The sequence below is a fragment of the Arachis stenosperma genome, chromosome 2 (assembly GCF_014773155.1).
Source record: "Arachis stenosperma cultivar V10309 chromosome 2, arast.V10309.gnm1.PFL2, whole genome shotgun sequence".
Taxonomy (NCBI): domain Eukaryota; kingdom Viridiplantae; phylum Streptophyta; class Magnoliopsida; order Fabales; family Fabaceae; genus Arachis; species Arachis stenosperma.
In genome coordinates this window covers 112,474,786-112,493,374 of record NC_080378.1, presented here as the reverse complement: position 1 = coordinate 112,493,374, position 18,589 = coordinate 112,474,786, and the positions used below count along the sequence as shown (strand labels likewise).

Here is an 18,589-nt window from a genome sequence, read left to right as displayed (position 1 = left end):
TCTAAAAGTCTCGAATTAATACATATTTAATACACATAATTAATGTAGAACAAATTATGTATGCTGCTTTTACATTAAAATAATCTTTGTCGCATATCGATTATATATGGCCTATGAGAATCACAAGGGTCAGTATAACTACCTTTCAATTTAGTACAAAGTTATTAGTGTATTGATTCGTTGCATGGGTATATATTTCAGGAAAAAAAATATTAATATATATGAGCTCATATTAATCATAGAATATAGTATAATAATGTATTATATATTGGTTTCTAGCTAATAAACAATTAAATTCCTGCAGCCTCCTTATAAGAATAGCAATAGAATTTTGTGGGTTGGTATTCTTTTAGTTTTTGGAAAAAAAACACATTTATATAGATATTAATAGAATTTTTTTTGAAATAATATAACAATAAATTTTACATAAAGTAATTCAATATATTTTGATTGAAAAATTAAAATTAATAATTTATTTATCGTAAAAATATAAAATAAAAAAATAAATTAAAAAGAATAAGAATTCATCTATACCAACAGATCCTATATAACTGAGGAAAAGTAGAACAAAAACAAAAAGCAAGGACATCATTAATTCAATTTTGACTTCTATTTTATGTTAATCTTGTAATAATTTTGGTGCAAAGTAATATATTCTAGACAGTGCTTGACGTTTTGGAATTGAATATAAAAAGGATAGAGGTTTTTAATTCGCCAATAATAAAAAGAGTCAGACTTTGAACCAACCTTTAATTCTTGACCACGAATAAGTTTTTTTTTTAATTAGTACTCTGAAGAAATTCTCATTTGCGATAACTTTATGCTGATATAATCACTTTTAAATTTCATTTACACGAGAAAATGACTTTATAGAACACTGATCCTTGAATTCCTTGCTTTACATAACACTTTGTGTAGGTCAATATTATTCAAAATATGTCCCTTATTTTCAAGGCCAAGATTGAACCAAAAGTCCAAAATCACTCTTTATTATGAAAGTAAACCCGACATAAATATAACTGAGATAATAAATTAGTTTAAATGATAAAAAATTAGTCATTAATGACGTACTGTTCTATCAATAGTTTTCATTTCTACATAAGAAATGCTTTCGTTTTTATTCTAAGGATTTACCTATCTTATGAAGGCACATTTTAATATTTTTTTATATATTTATTATATTAAAAATGTATGAGAAGTTATTTTTCACTAACTTTAATAAAATATTTTTAATAATATTTTTAAAATGTACCTTTAAAACACATGTTAACAAGATCAATCTTTATTTAATAAAAATATATCAATCAAATTATTATTATACTCGGTAGAATTTTATTTTATTTTTTTCTATAAAGGAGGATTTTAGAGGTTGCTCTATAATGATGAATATAAAAATATTAAGACGTAAATTTATTTTTAAAATTTGTTGTATAAAAATAAATAGAGTATATCTATCATAAATATATAATAATCTTTTTTGTTTATTCTTCATATCTAATGCATGCCTTTTTATGCTGAGATAATAAAGAAATAAATTATATTTGTTACTTAAGGATATCCTTTATAAAGTAAGAATTTCTTACATTTATAATAATTTCTTTCCATCTTGAACATAAGGACAAAATAATTAAAAAATAATTTCTTCACTTTCATGCTACATCACACCAAGTAGGCAAGTAACATAGGAAAACTAAAAGGGGATAAATACAATCTAGTTATTTTGTCCTCAAATCACAACATGAAATAAACAAAACTAATGAGAAAAGGTCGTGTTTTAGACTCTTTTCTCAAGTCTCACATCATCACCTTGATATCTTTGCAACTTGAAGTAGACTTGCTAAGCCCTCTAGCCAGTACTAAAAATATGGTGCTGATGCTGATTTAGAGGGGAGGGGGAATGAATAATTTGATGAATTAACGGACAAACTAATATTTTCAGTTTGGTAGATAAATGACTAATTCGTTGCAGATCGAAACTCCATTTAAGAATTTATCGTTGGCTAATGAGTTGCTGCATGCATAAGATGAGATTTGAAATTCCGCCACTTATTTAAATAGACCAATGAACTAATCACTAGACCAACCCAAGTTGGTTGTCATCGAAGATAATTAAGTGAGATATAAAATTTAAAAGTATTATCCATTACAAAGTGTGCTTGGTTTTCACTTGATTAATCAATAGAGGAGAAAGCTAATAGAAAGACATAATATGTAACTAATAGTAATAGATGGAGGTTAAAATAAAAAGGTTAATATAGAAAGAAATATTAGATGGAGTCAAGTAAATAATCATAATAAGGTTAGTATTATTACAAACTTTACATCTCTTTAAGAATTAAGATTTTAAAACATTTATAAGAGAAGAATTAAGATTTTAAAACATTTATAAGCGAATGACATCTCTCGCCTCTTTAACTAACTTTTCAGACTAGTTAGTCCATTCAATTCTAATAGTTGGAAGTTTGATAAGAATTCATAATGAATTTAACGGAATGTTTATGTTTATTTGTGAAATGGTTATGGAGTTTGAGATAGTGTAATTGATGGAAATAATGGATCAAGTGTATGAATGTGTGGTATAACCGAGAAGTGTAATTTTGGTGATGTTTTTTCAATGTAAGAATTTTATCACTAGTCTCCACTCTTAACCAAAATATCTTCAATGCAACCGATTAAGGACTCTTCTTGAAGGAACAATAATAAAGTAATTGCGACTTTTAAGTCCATGATTTCTTGAGAAAAGTAAAGGAAGGAATTGCATGAAAGGTTTATGTATCTAGGATTAGCACGTTCTTTGTGCAATTTACCAGTGGAGTCATTATAATCAAAGATCCAAACTATGACTATAGTTAAGGTTAACAACATAACCAGAGTAAGAAAATATGCTTCCATTCAACAAGTTGTATCTTAAATCTATTGTTACAGGAGAAAAACAGATCTTTCAACAACATGTTTTGTGGAAAAGTGTCAAATAAAGATGAGATTAGCTTTCTCGGATGCCTTCCCATCAATGTTTCCATTGCCACTATTCCAAAACTATAAACATCACATTTTTCTGTCACAGTCCATGAATATGCAAGCTCTGCAATGGATCAAGAAACCAAGGTAGTAGTAGTCAGTGAACACAACTTCTGATAACAATAATCAATAGTTAAATTTATGTATGGCATAGTATAGAAAAGAAAAGAAAAACTAAATCTGGGGCAACATAGCCATATGTTCCAACTCGAAAGGTCTGATTTGAGGAATCAGGATCAATAAATCGACCTAGACCAAAGTCTGAGACAACTGCATCAAGCTGTGAATTCAACAAAACATTGCTACTTGTCACATCTCGATGAACAATTGGAGGAATACAATCACGGTGCATGTAAGACAATGTATTTGCCATTGCCTTAATGATAGTCACCCTCTTGCTCCAATTCAACTCCCCAACTTCCTTAGACATGAAATAAGCTGCCTCTGTCCATGTATTCATAAACCAAAAACTTGCATTGGTTGTGAAGGCAAAAACCATGAAGTTTCACAATATTTCTGTAAGCTCTAGTTACAATATTAAGCCAGACAACAAAATTGAGCCAAAATTGCCTAAAGCAACAGTTATAGCTCTCACTATCCCTAATTGGAAATAGGCAATGGAGGAAGAATATAGGGCTTTGATGAAGAATCAGACTTGGTGCAACCACCAAAAAATGTTAAAATCATAAGTTGCAAGTGGGTGTTTGCTGTCAAGAAATTGCCAAATGATGAGATTCAGAAATTCAAAGCAAGATTGGTGGTACAAGACTTTTATCAAAGTGCAGGTTTTGATTTTGATAAGGTATTTACTCCTGTGATTAGGCCAGCTACTGTGAGGTTAATACTTAGCATTTTTCTTTCTAGAGATTGGGTGGTAAGATAATTCGACTTTAACAATGCTTTTCTCAATGGAGACTTGTATGAGACTATCTTTATGATACAGCCTATTGGATTTAAAACTAACTCAGATACTCAAGTTTGTAGGTTGAACAAATCTCTTTATAGACTTAAACAAACACCGAGAGAGTAGTTTCTCAAACTGAGCATCACTCTTCAATCTTTTGGATTTCAAAGTTCCAAATATGACATGTCTCTCTTTATTAAGTGTGGTGTTAATTCTGTTATTTTTGTCTTATGCTATGTTGATGACATAATAATTATAGGAAATGATTCAATTGAGATTGATATGATGATAAAGAATCTTGATAACAAGTAGTGGTAAGCTATTGAAGTGTTGAGAACAAGTAGTGGTAAGCTACATTTAACACAAACTAAATACATTAATGATCTTATCTCAGAAATACGCATGCAAGATGCTGCACCAATGCCAACTCCTATTGCTAATGTTTTGACTAAGCCATTGTCAGCTGTGGCTTTCGAAAGAAACTTCATAGTTTCACAACTTGCATTGAAGAACTTCATAGTTCCATATACAAAACAAGTCTCCATTTTTGGCTTGTCTTTGTTCAATTTTGGTTTTATTGGTAGACAGAGTAAAATACAATATGAACAGACAAATGATAAAGAGGACACAAGTAACAGGAAGGATAATTACAATAAGGTGCTGGGCTTTTTTTGTTTTTTAGACTTGATAATAATAGCAAGGAAATTAGGAGTGTTACCAATTAGTTCTTCTTGTCCTTATCCATAATGTCGCTAGGGAGTGGCAAGAGACTCTCTGTGTACAGAGCATAGGCTCCATGATAGGGACAACAAAGATCTTTAAAATGCTTGAGCTGGTCTCCTCTGATATTATATATGAAGTAACCTATTTTATCAGAAAAATTACAACCTCTTCCAATAATATCACCATTACTGGAAAAGCACAGCGGCTGAAAGATATCACAGGGAATCTGATAGAGAGTCCAAGATGAGTGCACTTTATATTCTTGCATCACCCATATCTCAGTTTGTAGGCTATCATAATTGCGATAATACAAGGCTAGGCAGCCTCCTAGTAGGGCGAGACCTGGACAGGAGCATGAACTCGCTACCTGTTCCGGGGCAGATATCATTGAGAAAGTCCTTTCCTTAAGATCAAAGCTAAGAATCACATCCTTGTAAGCATCAAGAACCGTAGGCACCCAATGAATAGCGCCATTAAAGAAGAACCCACGAGAATGCCAGTTATAAGAACCCAAGGGATTAGGGAGTACAGCATCAAGATTAACCCATGAATTGGTTCTCAAGGAGAAGTAATCCAATTGATAATGGTCATCCTTATCCTGCCAAGCTATAAAAACTAAGTAGTCATCCTGTGAAGCATCATAACCGAATCCATAGAGATGGAACTCGCGGTATTTATGACGATAGGATATTCTTTTGCTGAATCCAGTCAGTGGGTTCCATACCACAAGAAAATGAGGGTCTTCATACAAAATAATAAAACCTCTGCAGGATCCCAAGTCAGCAAAATGAGGTGGTTTCTTCTTGAAAGGGGACACCACTTTTTGTGATGCCTCATTGTCATCTAAGTAAATAAAGTATGCCAGGTTGTTTTCTATGAAGAAGCATGCATTGGTGGCAGCGGGAGAGTGGTGAAAATGCAATTCCGCAAAGTCAGGATCAGAAATTACAGAGTACCACAGCTTGGAAACGCACTTAAGACGAGCAAGATGTCTGATCGGAACCCGCAGTAGGATTCTGAGAATCAGCTCAAGAGGGAGGATGTCCTGAATGCTCTTGCTCTTGTCATTCTTCTTCTCCATGGTGGATTCCTCTTTTATGTCAGCAAAGATTAACTCTACAGGATAATTATATCTAGTATTAGAATCACTGAAAGGTAAAGCATGAATCCTAGAAACAGAGCAGATTTCACAAATTTTAGAATGAGGCGGTTTTGTAGGTAAAGCAATATCACATTGTTTAAGAACACGAAAGAGATTATTCCAATCGTTTGTGCCAAATTTCTACATCACGACCACTTGTACAAGTTGCTGTTAAAGCAGAATTATGATTCCTAAAACTATGCTTAGAGTTGTCTGAATTACAATGAAAATTTATAGAAGGGAAATTTGTAGCAGCAGTATTAGAGTTATTATGCAATTAGGTTTCAGACAGAGAAACAGATTTTGGCACATAAAGATCATCAAATGTATAGATGCCATTCTTGGTGATTTTGCCACGGGAATTGATGAAGATGGAGACTTGAATCTATCAAGCATATCATCATATGCTTGAAGAAAGGATTCTGCCTCACTAACAGAAAAAATGCCCAATCTTGACATGATACCCAATAGCAGAAAGAGAGTCAACTAGCTTTTGAATTTTGGAGAGATAAGTCTTGAACTGTACCTGTTTTCTTGACGCATTTTAATTGAGATTTCAAGCTCTGAATTCCTGTCTTGGAGGTTGAGGAGAAGTAGGTGATGATCCTAGTCCACGCATCACAGAAACGGGCACAATGAACGATCTTGTTCTTGTATGATGTAGTCATTGAAGCCATGAGCCATCTGGTAAGGGAGAGATCATCTTGCTTCCAGTTCTTGAATGCTTCAGTTTCTTGAAGCAGATCTGTTGGAGTATCTTTTGCAGAATCAGATTTGGTGGTTGCATCAACCTTGGATGCTGCTTCAGGCAGAGACTTCGTCACGGGTTCAAATCTGTTAGGAGCATTAGCCCAATCAAGATGAGTCTCCATTGAAAGACTCTGAATTGTGAGCCATGCTTGATGGTGCCATGTGTTGAAATTGGTGTCATCAAGCTTTTCATCTATGGGAGTAAGAAGTTGTTTTGTTGAGGATGAAGTAGAAATGAGGAAGGCCATGATCAAGAACTTGATCTTGAGGCTCTTGCTGAGCTTTTCACAATGGAGCGCGGGACTTTGAAATTTTTTTGAAAACATAAACGAAAGGGAAGGAAGGGAAGGGTCAAATCTTTTTTTTTAAATAACAAAAAAGTCTAATTTATTTTTAAAAGTCAATAAGAAACCTAGAAAATGATTATAATTTATTATTTTTGATTATTAGTTAACCATCAATGTTTAAAAATATAAGCTAAAATATATTATTGAATTATTAGACTAAAAAAATTGAATTATTGGTTAAAAGTGATAGCCAAAAATAATAAATTTTGATAATCCTCTAATATTTTTTAAAGTTAAATATAATAATTTTAGATTGGTATTAGTGTCCACAACATAATTTACAGTAGCCTATACTCAAGACAGTTAAATTTTTATACTTTATGTGTAGATATTTGAACCCTAAATACATAATACTAAGTGTGTATTTGAGCTCTCATCGCACACTCTTAACACAAAAAAATTAATAAAAAAACCGAATTAAAAATCTACAGCCTAAAGAAATTTATTACATTTAAAAATCAATATCGTAGAGAATATATAAAAATTGACAATTTCATCTAAGTGTTCTGTCATCAATCATCATCAAGCAATAAGCATAAACAAGATAAAATGGATATATGAGGTGTGTTCTGTCATCAAATTTAATGTTAGATAAGTTTTTTCTGAAATATGATTTAACAGTTGGCATAATACTACTTTTATATTTATAAATAGTCTTTAATTCTTAAAGTTTGAATATTCTAAATACAAAAAAAAATATAAATATAGAGAAATATTACATAACTTCTAAGTAAGAATAATCTTAGAATATTACAATATTTTTAAGAGTTACACTAAAATTATAAACCCTTTTATCTTTTCTTCTTAATTTATCCTTATTATTTTTACAATAACAAACCAGTAAAGTGTACATTAAGCAGTTAATCATTAATATCTCAGCCATTCACCCTTCAGCTAAGATTGATTACTTAATACGTTAATTCATATCCGCAATAATCTATACCAATATATAATGGGGATATGGGAGTTTGGTATCCAATTTCTTCTTCCCATTTTACCCTCTTTCTTTTTTTCAAGAAAAGGGTTTACCCAGTTCACTTTTAATTAAAAAAAAAAACTGTTACTACGTATTTAATTTTTTATTTTTTTAAAAAAATTGTTTTTACCCATGACAAAGTTTAAAACTAATTTATTTTATTTCAAGTAATAACATAATTTATTGATATTCTATAACAAAATTAATTAAATTACAATACACGGTTTAAATATTTCTGATGTTTATTGTTTATCTTAAAAAAATTACATATAAATGTGTACTCTTAATTAAATCTATACCAATTAATTAAATTACAATACACGGTTTATATATTTTTTTGATGTCTATTGTTTATATTTAAAAAAAATTACATACAGAAGAGTACTCCTTAATTAAATCTATACTAATATATAATGGATTATACCAATGTATAATGGGATAGGAAAATTTGGTATCTAATTTCTTCTCCCTATTTTACCCCTATTTTTTTTATGTTCATTAAACATTGAATTCAATATAATAAATTGTTACTACGTCCTCCATTTTTTTATTTTTTTATCAAAAAAAGAATTTATCCCACGACAGAGTATCAAACTAATTCACTTTCAACTCCACGACATATTTTAAAACTGATTTACTTCCAATAAAAAACTGCTACCAACTGACCCACTTTCAATAAAAAAACTGATCCACCTTCAGTCGTACTTAACTCCCAAGAGAATTAAATTACTCTTTCACTTTCAATTTTGGTCTCGCAAACATTTTTCTATGATTCGACAAGAAAACAAGTTGCCATATCAACTAATACAACTACACAAGTGGAGGTACCACAAACACAGAAGTAGCCCGATTCACTACAATTAGAACAGGCAAATAGAAATCTATAACAATATATAATGTCGATACGGAGTTATTTAAATAAAAGAACTTCCACAATTAACAGCAACACATTTTCTTTATCTCATTTTTATTTTGTATTTCACTAATAGTTGTAGAAACCGTAACCTCTTCTTCAATTCTTTATTCCAATAATTTATCCTTTTATTAATTTTATCCATTTTCAATTTTTTTTATTTCTCTTTCCAATTCTGAATGTGCTTCTCTGTATGTAACAATTATTTGGATGAGTTTCTGTGATTTTCTGAACTAGATAGTGATTATGCTAAATGTTGATTTTGGACGCCATGTATGAAAGGAGAAAAAAATAATTAGGGATGAAAAATAATTTTTTATCGATTTTATCGTTTTATTTTGTATTTTCCTCGCTTCCATTCACTACAATTGCAAATTTTATACCGTTTTACTGCAGTTATTAATTTCACGCATAACTTTCACCTTCATTTTCCTTTCTCTTCAGTTTACTTACCAAACTGTATTAATTCTTATATATTTTTAATCTATCTTTCACATCCAAAGTTTTATTTCATCAATTTAATTTTAAAAAAATTATTATTTTTTTGTCTGATATTTGTTTTTAAATTTTTTTGACATGTATATACCTATCAATAATGAACCGAATAACTCTCATAAATTATTTTGTTAATTTTTTTTTATTTTTTAAATGGTTTTGTACAAGATAAAATTATTTTTAAAATTTTTTAAAGTATTAATTATGTAAAATATTTTTTTAAATTTTAAGTGCATCAATATTTACCATTTAGTTAAATCTCAATTTTTTTAAACTGCTTTGTATTTAATGATGTTATTTTTTTAATTTTCTAAATTATTGATTATATAAAGTATTGGAATTAAAATTAGAGTACATAAATATTTATTTTTAAATTAAATTAAATAAATTATACAGCAAAAAAATTATTAATTTTGTATTCCACAATATTATTTGTTTGGCATATAGTCCTGATTATTTGATGAGTTTAATTTTGATGGTGATTAGATGCACGTGTAAAACTATTTTACACTAATAAAACATCAAATTTAAATTCTTATTTGATTAGCATAAGAAGACGCAAAAAAAATTGCAACTACCAATGATTTGTTAAAATATTGATATGTTTATTTCTTAAACTATTAACGATGTAGAGTTCTGACATTTAAGTACATGAAAATTTGTTTATAATTCAATTAAAATAAATAATTTATTTTTCAAAAAAATTAATTAATTAAATATTATTTGTTTGGCATATAGTATTGATTATTTGATTGGCATATAAAAGATGCAAAAAAAATATATATATGTATCTATCAATAGTAAAGTGAAAAAATTCTCATAGATATTTTGCTAATTATTTTTTTTAAATTTTAATCAGTTTTATGTCAGTTAATATTATTTTTTTATTAAATATTAGATTGACATATAACATTAAAGATATGGTAGGATAATAACACCTATAAATTAGCTTTTTTAAATAACCTGATAACACAACAAATATCTAAATTTTTTGTTATATATTTTTTAACAGTTTCAACTTTTACAATATTATACAAGCTAATTTAGATAGCCAATATAAAGTAAAATAAGTAACAACAAGAAGATATAGAATTTCACTTTTTGTTATATAGTACAAAAATAATATAATAATATAATAAATTATAATAAAAATAAAGTAAAATAAGTAACAGCAAGAAGATATAGAATTTTATTTTTTGTTTTGTAGTACAAAGATAATATAATAATCTAATAAATTTTAATATTCTGGTACAAAAGAACATAAAATTTAGCATGTATTTTATACTGATGGCGGATTTTGGTGTACACATAGCATAACTCAAACTTAATATTATTCTTTTCGGTAGCTTTTTATCTTTTTATTTTAATTTTATTAAAAAATACTAATATAATTTACTTTTAACTTTTAACTTTTAAGATAAATATAAGGATGTGACATTTTATGTATTAGATAATGTAAAAAATTTATTATAGAAGTTAAGAATATAAGAGAGAGAGAATTTTTTAACCTATTAAATATGAGTTATATCAAGTGATGATTAAGAAATATATTAGAACTTTTAATTCAAAAAAAAATTTATTACTCTCTTTATACAGTGTTTCACTTTAACTAACTATTTTTTATGGATAGTATTTAAGTGACAAACAAAATAGTAAGAAGGTTCGTATTAGATTATGAAAATTAATATCATCCTTATAGTAGGATCGCATTATTTCAAAACATGCAAAATAAAATAATAAAATATAGTTTAATTAATTTACACAATAAAACAAACGTATAACTTATATAATAGTAGTCAAATGTAAGAAGTAATGACAGTCTTTTATTCTAAGGGCCTATATTAAATTGCAACTTAATTTTATAATTATTAGTTAAAAACTTACAATAATGTACTATTTTTATTATATTAGTTAAAATAATATATTTTAATATTATTTTTAAGGATTACTGACATCAAATTTTGATAATTTGAGCAAAAATTTTGAATGTTTTATGTGGTACATTTTTTTAATAGAATAATAAGAGAACTTAAAATTCACATCAAGAAAAAACTATTGTTTTTATACATTTAAATATTCAGAAGACATAAAAACCAATTCTTTTAACAACACTTCAAGAACTCATAAAAGTTAACATAATAAATGATTATAGATTAAAGTGATAAACAAGATTGAAAGTTGCGATAATAGTACTTGGTGATAATTAATTACGACTGGGTGAAGAGAAGGTGTGAGGAGAAGAAGAAAATGAGAAAGGAGAATAAGGCAATAATAGTGTGCGATAGAAATAATAGTAAGAGAAAATAATAGTGTGTGGTACAATAAGAAGATATAATAAAAATATACATTAATAATTCAAAAAAAATCTTAAAATTAAAGATAATTTAATAAATTGAATATAAAATTTAAAAATAAAATATTTTTTATCTATTAAAATTATGAATATAAAATTAAAAAATAAAATATTTTTATTTATTAGAATTATGAATAAAAATAAAAAATACTTTAAATATAAATTTTTATATTTGCTTCAAATTAAATACTGTTAAAAAATAAATAAATAAACTTTATAATATTTATAAATAATTACTTTATAAATATTTATCTTAATTTTATTACACATAATAACAATATAATAAATTTTTTAATATCTTATTTAAAAAATATATAACAAGGAATTTAAAAAATAAATAATATATTAGCAAAAAATAAATTTTAATTTAAAAAAATAATAGAAAAGCGGCTGAACAGGCACGATAGTGCCTGTTGAGCCGCTAGTAATAATAATAATAATATGAAGAAGAAGAAGAAGAAGAAAGGCAGGGCCAATGAATTATAGCTCAAATGGCATAGTCTCCCCATACTCAATTAAGAGGTTGCGGGTTCGAGTCTCCTATCTTTGGTAAAAAAAAAAAAAAGAAGAAGAAAGGCAGGGAAGTCAAGTCCATGTTTCTCACAAAACAACTTGGTGGAAATTAGCTACATTATTATTGATGGCCACTGAAAAATTTAAGGGTGGATATTCAATAAAGACAATATATATGCTTGTCTGGCTTAGTAGTTAGATAAGTGTTGGATAGGGAATCAATTAACAATTTTTGTTATTTGGATTAAAATCAAAGTATTATATAGAGGAGAAGAATAAAGGAGCCATGGTCTTAGGATAAAGGCCTGAATTCAATTGCTACACACATCCCTAAAAACTGAATAGTGATCACCAAACAGAGTATTCAGGTTCCAGACACTAAGAAAATCTTATTCTTTCAAAGATAACATGAAATTTCTTGTAGATTTCTAGTAAGATAATATCCAAATCTTATATCATACAAGAAAATAGATTTACCTCCCTCAGACCAGTTACAGCATCAAAATACTTTTCATCAGCTTTCCATATTTTGCCAATTGATCCAAATAATTTGGCTATGAGATTTGCATCTTCTTCTGTTGCTGCTGCCCCCAAGCTCATAACTGTCAAAGTTTAACTTGTAGTTCAGTAAGTCAAAGAAGGTAAGAAAAAGAAAAGAGAAGAAAACAGGAAATGGTGTTAATAGAAAGAAGGTAATACCTGACTAGCATTTTGTCAAGTTGGAGAATTGCTTTGGCTCGAGTCTTTCTCTCCTGTGAACTTGGATCGTCCCATTGCAGCATACCCAAACTTGGCAATGTCATTATACCTGACAGCATTATTAGAAAGTCTAATTTTTAAGACAAACTCAAGCATGACTTGAAGCACCTTCCTATGGAACCAACCAAACACTGGCATTATCAATGTACTTAATTTACAGCAGTGTGAATCTTCATCAACAATGAAGATTCTAACATAAGAAGATGATTAGAAAGAGAATGTTACCAGATGATGCTTAGAACCATGCTAAAGACATATAGCGGGTAAAACCAAAGCAGCTGCAGGAAGAATCAGAAAATATGAGATATGGAGCAAGCATATTACAATGAAAGGAAGAGTAATTAAATCCATGGTAAACCTTGCCTCCTCCTATAGACCATTTCATTTCAACATTGCAAAACAATAAGAAATTCTCATTCTGCTCCCCATGAAATGCTAGCAGGATTGAAGGACGAAGATTTTGGTATGAGTTCTCCACTGATGTGGCTGCGAGACGCCGACAGGGGTGTCTTCAGTCTCTAAATTTTCAGGGGATTGGAGTTAGTCCTTGGATGCAGCCAAGGTTTGATCCATCCATGCTGAATATGCAAACAGACATGTATCAAGCTGTAGCTGGGGCGGCACTTCAGGATCCTTCTAAACAGCATCCTTCTTCCTTACTCCAATTTCAGCAACCACAGAACTTTCCAAACAGGACTGCTACTTTAATGCATTCACAGATATCGCAGCAATCACCACCTCAGCAAGCTTTCCAAATTGATCAAGAGAATCAGTCACAAACTCCAACACATGTTCAACTGCGTCCACAGCACCAGAACTCATTCAATAACCAGCTTCATCATCACTAATACCTACAATTTGCATAAACTACAATTAGAATCCTGATAACAAATATATTCAAGATAGTAATGCTATTAAATAATTGAAATCTATTTCAACATTAAGCCATGATGTAGAACAATTATACAGAATAGCACCCTATCTACATGGTTGATGAAAATTGAGGAGTTCATACGACACGTACCTAAGAGTAAAACAATTTTGCTCAGAGGCTTATACAGAAGGCTTGCATATTACCTCTGATAATGTCACAAATGAGAAAATAGCTATCTCTTTTCCAATTTTTGCTTGACGTGTGTGCATATATTCAGTGAAATAGAAGCAAAACTAACTCTTGGTTTTGATAGAAAGCATTCCATCTGTTTTACAAGCATCAAATTAGAAAACTTGTTTGAAATTCCTCTAAGCAGCTTCCATAACCAGTACAAGAGACTACTCACAAAAACTCTAATATTATAAACTTATTAGAGAGGAACAATTAGAAATTAAAAATCACGCTAATAGTAAAGGTTTGTGCTTGTTACTGAGACTCGAAGAGAGGAAGATGAGGATCAAGCGAGAATCACCAAGAGTCTGCATATCTGCTCCGATAATCGACATCACTGAAACGCTGAAGATATTAACTGAAATCGCATACTCACAAGTTACAATTAACAAAACGAATTACATAATCTGAGAAGAAAAACAAACATCGATCAATTGTGCAGCCAAGAGAAAAATCAGAGAACAAAAAATAAAAAAGAAAGAAATCAACAATTCGCATAGCAGCGAAGAAGAACTCCATTCGAAAATCGGAAATTCGGAATCACAATTCACAAAACAAAGAAAACAACATAGAAAAGTTAAGAGAAAAGGAAAACCGAACTTTATTCGATGTTGCAAGACTAATGAACTGTGAAATCATGTGTTGCAAATTAAAGTAGCACTCCTAATAGTTCATGTGACAAATTGCCGGAGATTCATACGGAGAAGGAGGTGCTACGACGTGTTTTCAATTTGAAACAGGGGACGGAGGGACGGCGGCGCGAGTGTGACGGGGCAACAAGCAACGACAGGTAGCAGCGGAGCGAAGAGGCGCGGCGGCATCGGAGAGGGAGGGTTGGTGAAATGCTCAAAGAAATGTGTTCTTGTTTCTCAAATCTATGAAACCCAATCTTCCGATGAAGTTTAACGGTCAAAGAAACACTTCAATAGTTTTATTTGTGTGACTATTCTAACCTTTAAAAAAGTAAATTACCTCTGCAACATGGCGGACGACAGGATCTCAGATCTCTGCGTTATCTTCACCGGTATGGTCAACTTGCCGCTAGCTGCTCCTTCTTCAATGACGGGAGCAACACAACTCACAACTCATTGCTGCCACTGTTCTTCGTCTCTGCTGCATCAACAACCATCGTCACCTCTGACCTTTTTTTCATCTCTGCTGCTCAACGGAAATAGCTCCGGAGCATCTGCCGCTATCTCTTTTTTTTTTTTTTGCCAGACGCTCTCCCAACTGCAACGGAAAAAGGATTCTCATCATACTTCATAACAAAATAGACATTAGACATAACAAAATAGACATTAAGAACTAACCTTGGGAAATTGAGTTGTAAATTTTGCATCTTGTGGGCATCCTGTGCTAAGCACCTGCTTCCCATAAAATAACCCTGCATTCGCCTAGCTGTAAGTTGTAAACAAATTACAACAGAAGAGTCTCAGTTCTTAATTGATTTGGAATTAGCACGAATCAAATAAACTGCATTTTTCTAGTGCCATTCAAGAGAAATGTATCAATATAAAGGTCATTTGATTAGATATTTCTTTGGTACTGTTTAAGGACTATCGGAACAGAAAATCATATCTTAATCTTGATAAGATAATTTATGTAAAAAAGATTCATTCATTAATAAGTTTAGGAAACAGACCAATGATAATGTATGCTTTTTAGAAGCCTTAGAGAAACAAAGTTTACTTAAAATAGTGGGAATTTTAAGTGTTTATTCCATTCTCTCCAATAGAAACTAAATGTTACCTATTAGAATTGAATCTTCCCACTAATAATAATTATCTTCTCCTCTTTTGGTTTACCCCTCTGGTCTCTGGATCCATGCATTTGGGAAAAGCAGGGAGGATAAAAAACATAGATGATGAGAGATTATATATACTCTATTCTAAGGACCCGTTATCCCATCATGGATTACCTTTGCATTATACAAATTCAAGATTCAAGAAGAATGCAAGCTTTTACTTTTCTGATAGGTCCAACAGATCCACCTAGGTCAAGAGATGTTGGTTTATTCACTTCAAACCCAACTAGTGTAAAACCCGTGCATAGCGCGGGCCAAATATTGATCTATTGTAAAAATTTACTGAAATATGACCATTAATACTAATAATTATTACTTTTAATTTGAAAAACTACTCTTGTAAAAATTTTATTGTACAATGTATAAGACTGTTACATCATCTGCTTTTCATATGACATTTTGATAAATAAATTTTTTTGAATGTTTTCATAAATCAATTAAACATGAGCATGTCTATTCAGATCCAACAACAGTTTTACATACTTAGCTACTTGATTAAAATGAAAATAATTTTTACAAAAATAAAAAAGGAAAATAAAAAGAAAATAAAGAAGTAAAACCTAGTCAGCAGAGGAAGTTGTTCCAAATATGAAATTTAGTGGGAATCATTAAGAGAAGCTGCTGGCTCAACATAAATATATAGAAATAAATTAACCTGAGCAAACAATTGAGCAAGAAAAAAAAGCTTCAATTGCAACCAAATCTAAGCAAAAAATGGAAAGAGAAGCTTGAATGCCAAAAATTAAATATTACTACTTTGATAACAAAAAGAAGAACCTTGAATTGCAACCTCATCTGTTCATTTCCAAGTTCTTGATCATGTTGATGCTTTGAAATCAGCATGTCATTGGATTCATCTTGCTCCCACACCCTGCACCCCAAACCAATTCTTTCAAAAAAAAAAAATCTATGACTCAGATAAAAAAATTTGAAACTTTAAATGAAGCTGGAAGACAAACAGCAATTAAAGATTCCAATGTGGTATTCATTTTCTATGTTGCAACAATTCATGCTCCATTACTTAGAAATCTCATTTGGTTTTATTGGATGCAAAATTGAAGATAAGAGGGAATTAGATTAAGACCTTTTGGCGAAGGGCAATTAGAATCCAGGCAACAATAGTGTGGTTCTGGATTCTCTGCATCAACGGCTCCACACCAGATAAAGACGCCAACAACAACAATAACAACATTACAAATATATACATCAGATCAAATAGTAAGGAACACACAACTCTTCATCACAAACCATCACCAATCTGTCATTGGAAAAAGAAAAAAGGAAAAAGAAGAAATCACCCGAGGTGGGAGCGTGCCTCTTGAGAGTGATCTGGTGGTGCTGCCTGCTACAAGAAACAGTTTACATAAAAGAAAAAGATAATATTAAAAAAAAAAAACTATGTGCAGGGATATTAAAATCTTAGACCTTTAAATTCTAAGAGGACTTGTTGTGCAGTTTGTTGCAAAATGCCCTCCCCATAGTTGTAGCAGCTTCCGCCGCCACAAACGCTGCCGTAGCTACCTCGGCATCCGCCTCCTCCCTGGTTGCGATCCTTGACCCAGCCCACCACGGCTGTAGCATGCACGACCGTCATCGCATCCTCCACCTTATCCACCATCACCATGTCAACTATCACCACGAACTCCACTGCGACCACTGGGCCCACCGCTGCCTTAGACTCCTCGACCACCATAGCTGCCGCCGCAACCTCTTCTAATGCCGTAACCCTACCACCACTGCTATTGTCCCTTTCACCGTGACAGAAAATAAATAGATCTCACCGCTCTGTTCTTGTCGCCGCCGCTACTGTGCTCTCCGCTTGCCTAGTCTCGCTGCATGTGCTTTCTGTGGCAGCCGCTCAGTTTTTTCCATCGATCTACTCTCTTTCACCGCTTCCTCCTCTGTATCCACCACCACCAAATGACAGAAAAGCTATCCGGTGATAAAGAGATCTGAAGAAGAAGGAGAAGAAAAACAGAAGAGGAGGAACTGAATGAGAGAAAAATAACGTAAATCCCTTTTCAATTCTGATTTTGAATTCAAATTTTGAAATTTCACGCTCAATCTGCTCAACTATTAAAGGTAAAGCCAATAACTCTTCTCATTCTGCCACTCTTTATTCAACTTTCAACTTGACAGACTTTGAGAGTTTTTGTATATATAGATCTGAGTTAATACATCAGTTATTACTGTTGTTGTTGTAGTTCAGTTTCAACTATGTGTGTTAGTTCAATTAAGGACTTCATATTTGAGTAACTAACTATATGTTTGAGTTTGCACAATAACTTATTGGAAAGTTTTCACGTGTACGGATTCGGTGAGCAGAAGGTTTTTTGTCCTGTTCTGCTATGTGAAATGGCAAAAAAGCACATGAAAGGACATGATAAAGATGATTGAGGGTAGTTCTTTTATAAGGCATGTGTGGGTGTAGAGCTGAGTTAGCCATATAAATATGTGAAAACTTTGCTTCTTTGGATCCTCCACTTGATTGATGGACTTTTACAAAAGTATTTTTAAAACTAAAAGCAAATATAAAATATAAAAAAATTCAATTATCCCATATTTCATAAATATTATATTATTAATAAAATAAAAAATAAAATACTAAATTCAAATAAAAATTAAAAATAATAAAATTTTAAAGAAATTCAACGTGATACAAATAACATAATTATTAAATTCTTAATAAAATTAAAATAATATAAACAAAGATAAATTAATTATTTATTTTAGGTTAACTTTATAAAAAAACAAACATACTAAATTAATAATTCAAATGATTATTTTA

The 18,589-nt window shown here is 30.6% G+C and overlaps 2 protein-coding genes across 32 annotated transcripts; both read right to left on the bottom strand.

Moving 5' to 3' along the window:
* Positions 1-2,739: 2,739 nt before the first annotated feature.
* LOC130961128 (F-box protein CPR1-like) lies at positions 2,740-18,041 on the bottom strand. 31 transcript variants are annotated; one of them, XM_057886817.1, is made up of 15 exons: positions 17,898-18,041; positions 17,227-17,753; positions 16,886-17,143; positions 16,579-16,672; positions 15,308-15,395; positions 14,970-15,227; positions 14,257-14,355; positions 13,917-14,091; positions 13,251-13,743; positions 13,118-13,170; positions 12,833-12,941; positions 12,611-12,735; positions 6,313-6,839; positions 4,641-5,761; positions 2,740-3,082 (listed from the first exon to the last, which is right to left on the bottom strand). In XM_057886817.1, the coding sequence occupies exons 13-14, from the start codon at positions 6,782-6,784 to the stop codon at positions 4,644-4,646; spliced, it is 1,590 nt and encodes a 529-aa protein (XP_057742800.1). In that variant the 5' UTR covers positions 6,785-6,839; positions 12,611-12,735; positions 12,833-12,941; positions 13,118-13,170; positions 13,251-13,743; positions 13,917-14,091; positions 14,257-14,355; positions 14,970-15,227; positions 15,308-15,395; positions 16,579-16,672; positions 16,886-17,143; positions 17,227-17,753; positions 17,898-18,041; the 3' UTR covers positions 2,740-3,082; positions 4,641-4,643. The 31 variants fall into 31 exon arrangements, with proteins under 31 accessions (XP_057742800.1, XP_057742799.1, XP_057742801.1 ...); XM_057886816.1 differs by having other exon boundaries at positions 17,876-18,038; XM_057886818.1 differs by adding an exon at positions 16,362-16,456 and having other exon boundaries at positions 17,227-18,032.
* On the bottom strand, positions 12,426-13,714 carry LOC130963459 (pyrroline-5-carboxylate reductase-like). The gene is made up of 5 exons (XM_057889571.1): positions 13,610-13,714; positions 13,118-13,170; positions 12,865-13,004; positions 12,611-12,735; positions 12,426-12,470 (listed from the first exon to the last, which is right to left on the bottom strand). Exons 1-5 carry the CDS (start codon positions 13,712-13,714, stop codon positions 12,426-12,428), a joined length of 468 nt encoding a protein of 155 aa, XP_057745554.1.
* Positions 18,042-18,589: the final 548 nt, after the last annotated feature.

What these genes read in the sequence shown, in the direction of transcription:
- LOC130961128 (XM_057886817.1), bottom strand. Translation starts at nt 6,784, where the DNA reads ATGGCCTTCCTCATTTCTACTTCATCCTCAACAAAACAACTTCTTACT. An exon ending in AAAATGCGTCAAGAAAACAG is followed by an intron (nt 5,762 to 6,312) that starts GTACAGTTCAAG and finishes ATTATCCTGTAG; the next exon opens with AGTTAATCTTTGCTGACATA.
- LOC130963459 (XM_057889571.1), bottom strand. Translation starts at nt 13,714, where the DNA reads ATGAGTTCTGGTGCTGTGGACGCAGTTGAACATGTGTTGGAGTTTGTG. An exon ending in ATGGTTCTAAGCATCATCTG is followed by an intron (nt 13,005 to 13,117) that starts GTAACATTCTCT and finishes TTGGTTCCATAG; the next exon opens with GAAGGTGCTTCAAGTCATGC. An exon ending in CTGTAACTGGTCTGAGGGAG is followed by an intron (nt 12,471 to 12,610) that starts GTAAATCTATTT and finishes ATCACTATTCAG; the next exon opens with TTTTTAGGGATGTGTGTAGC.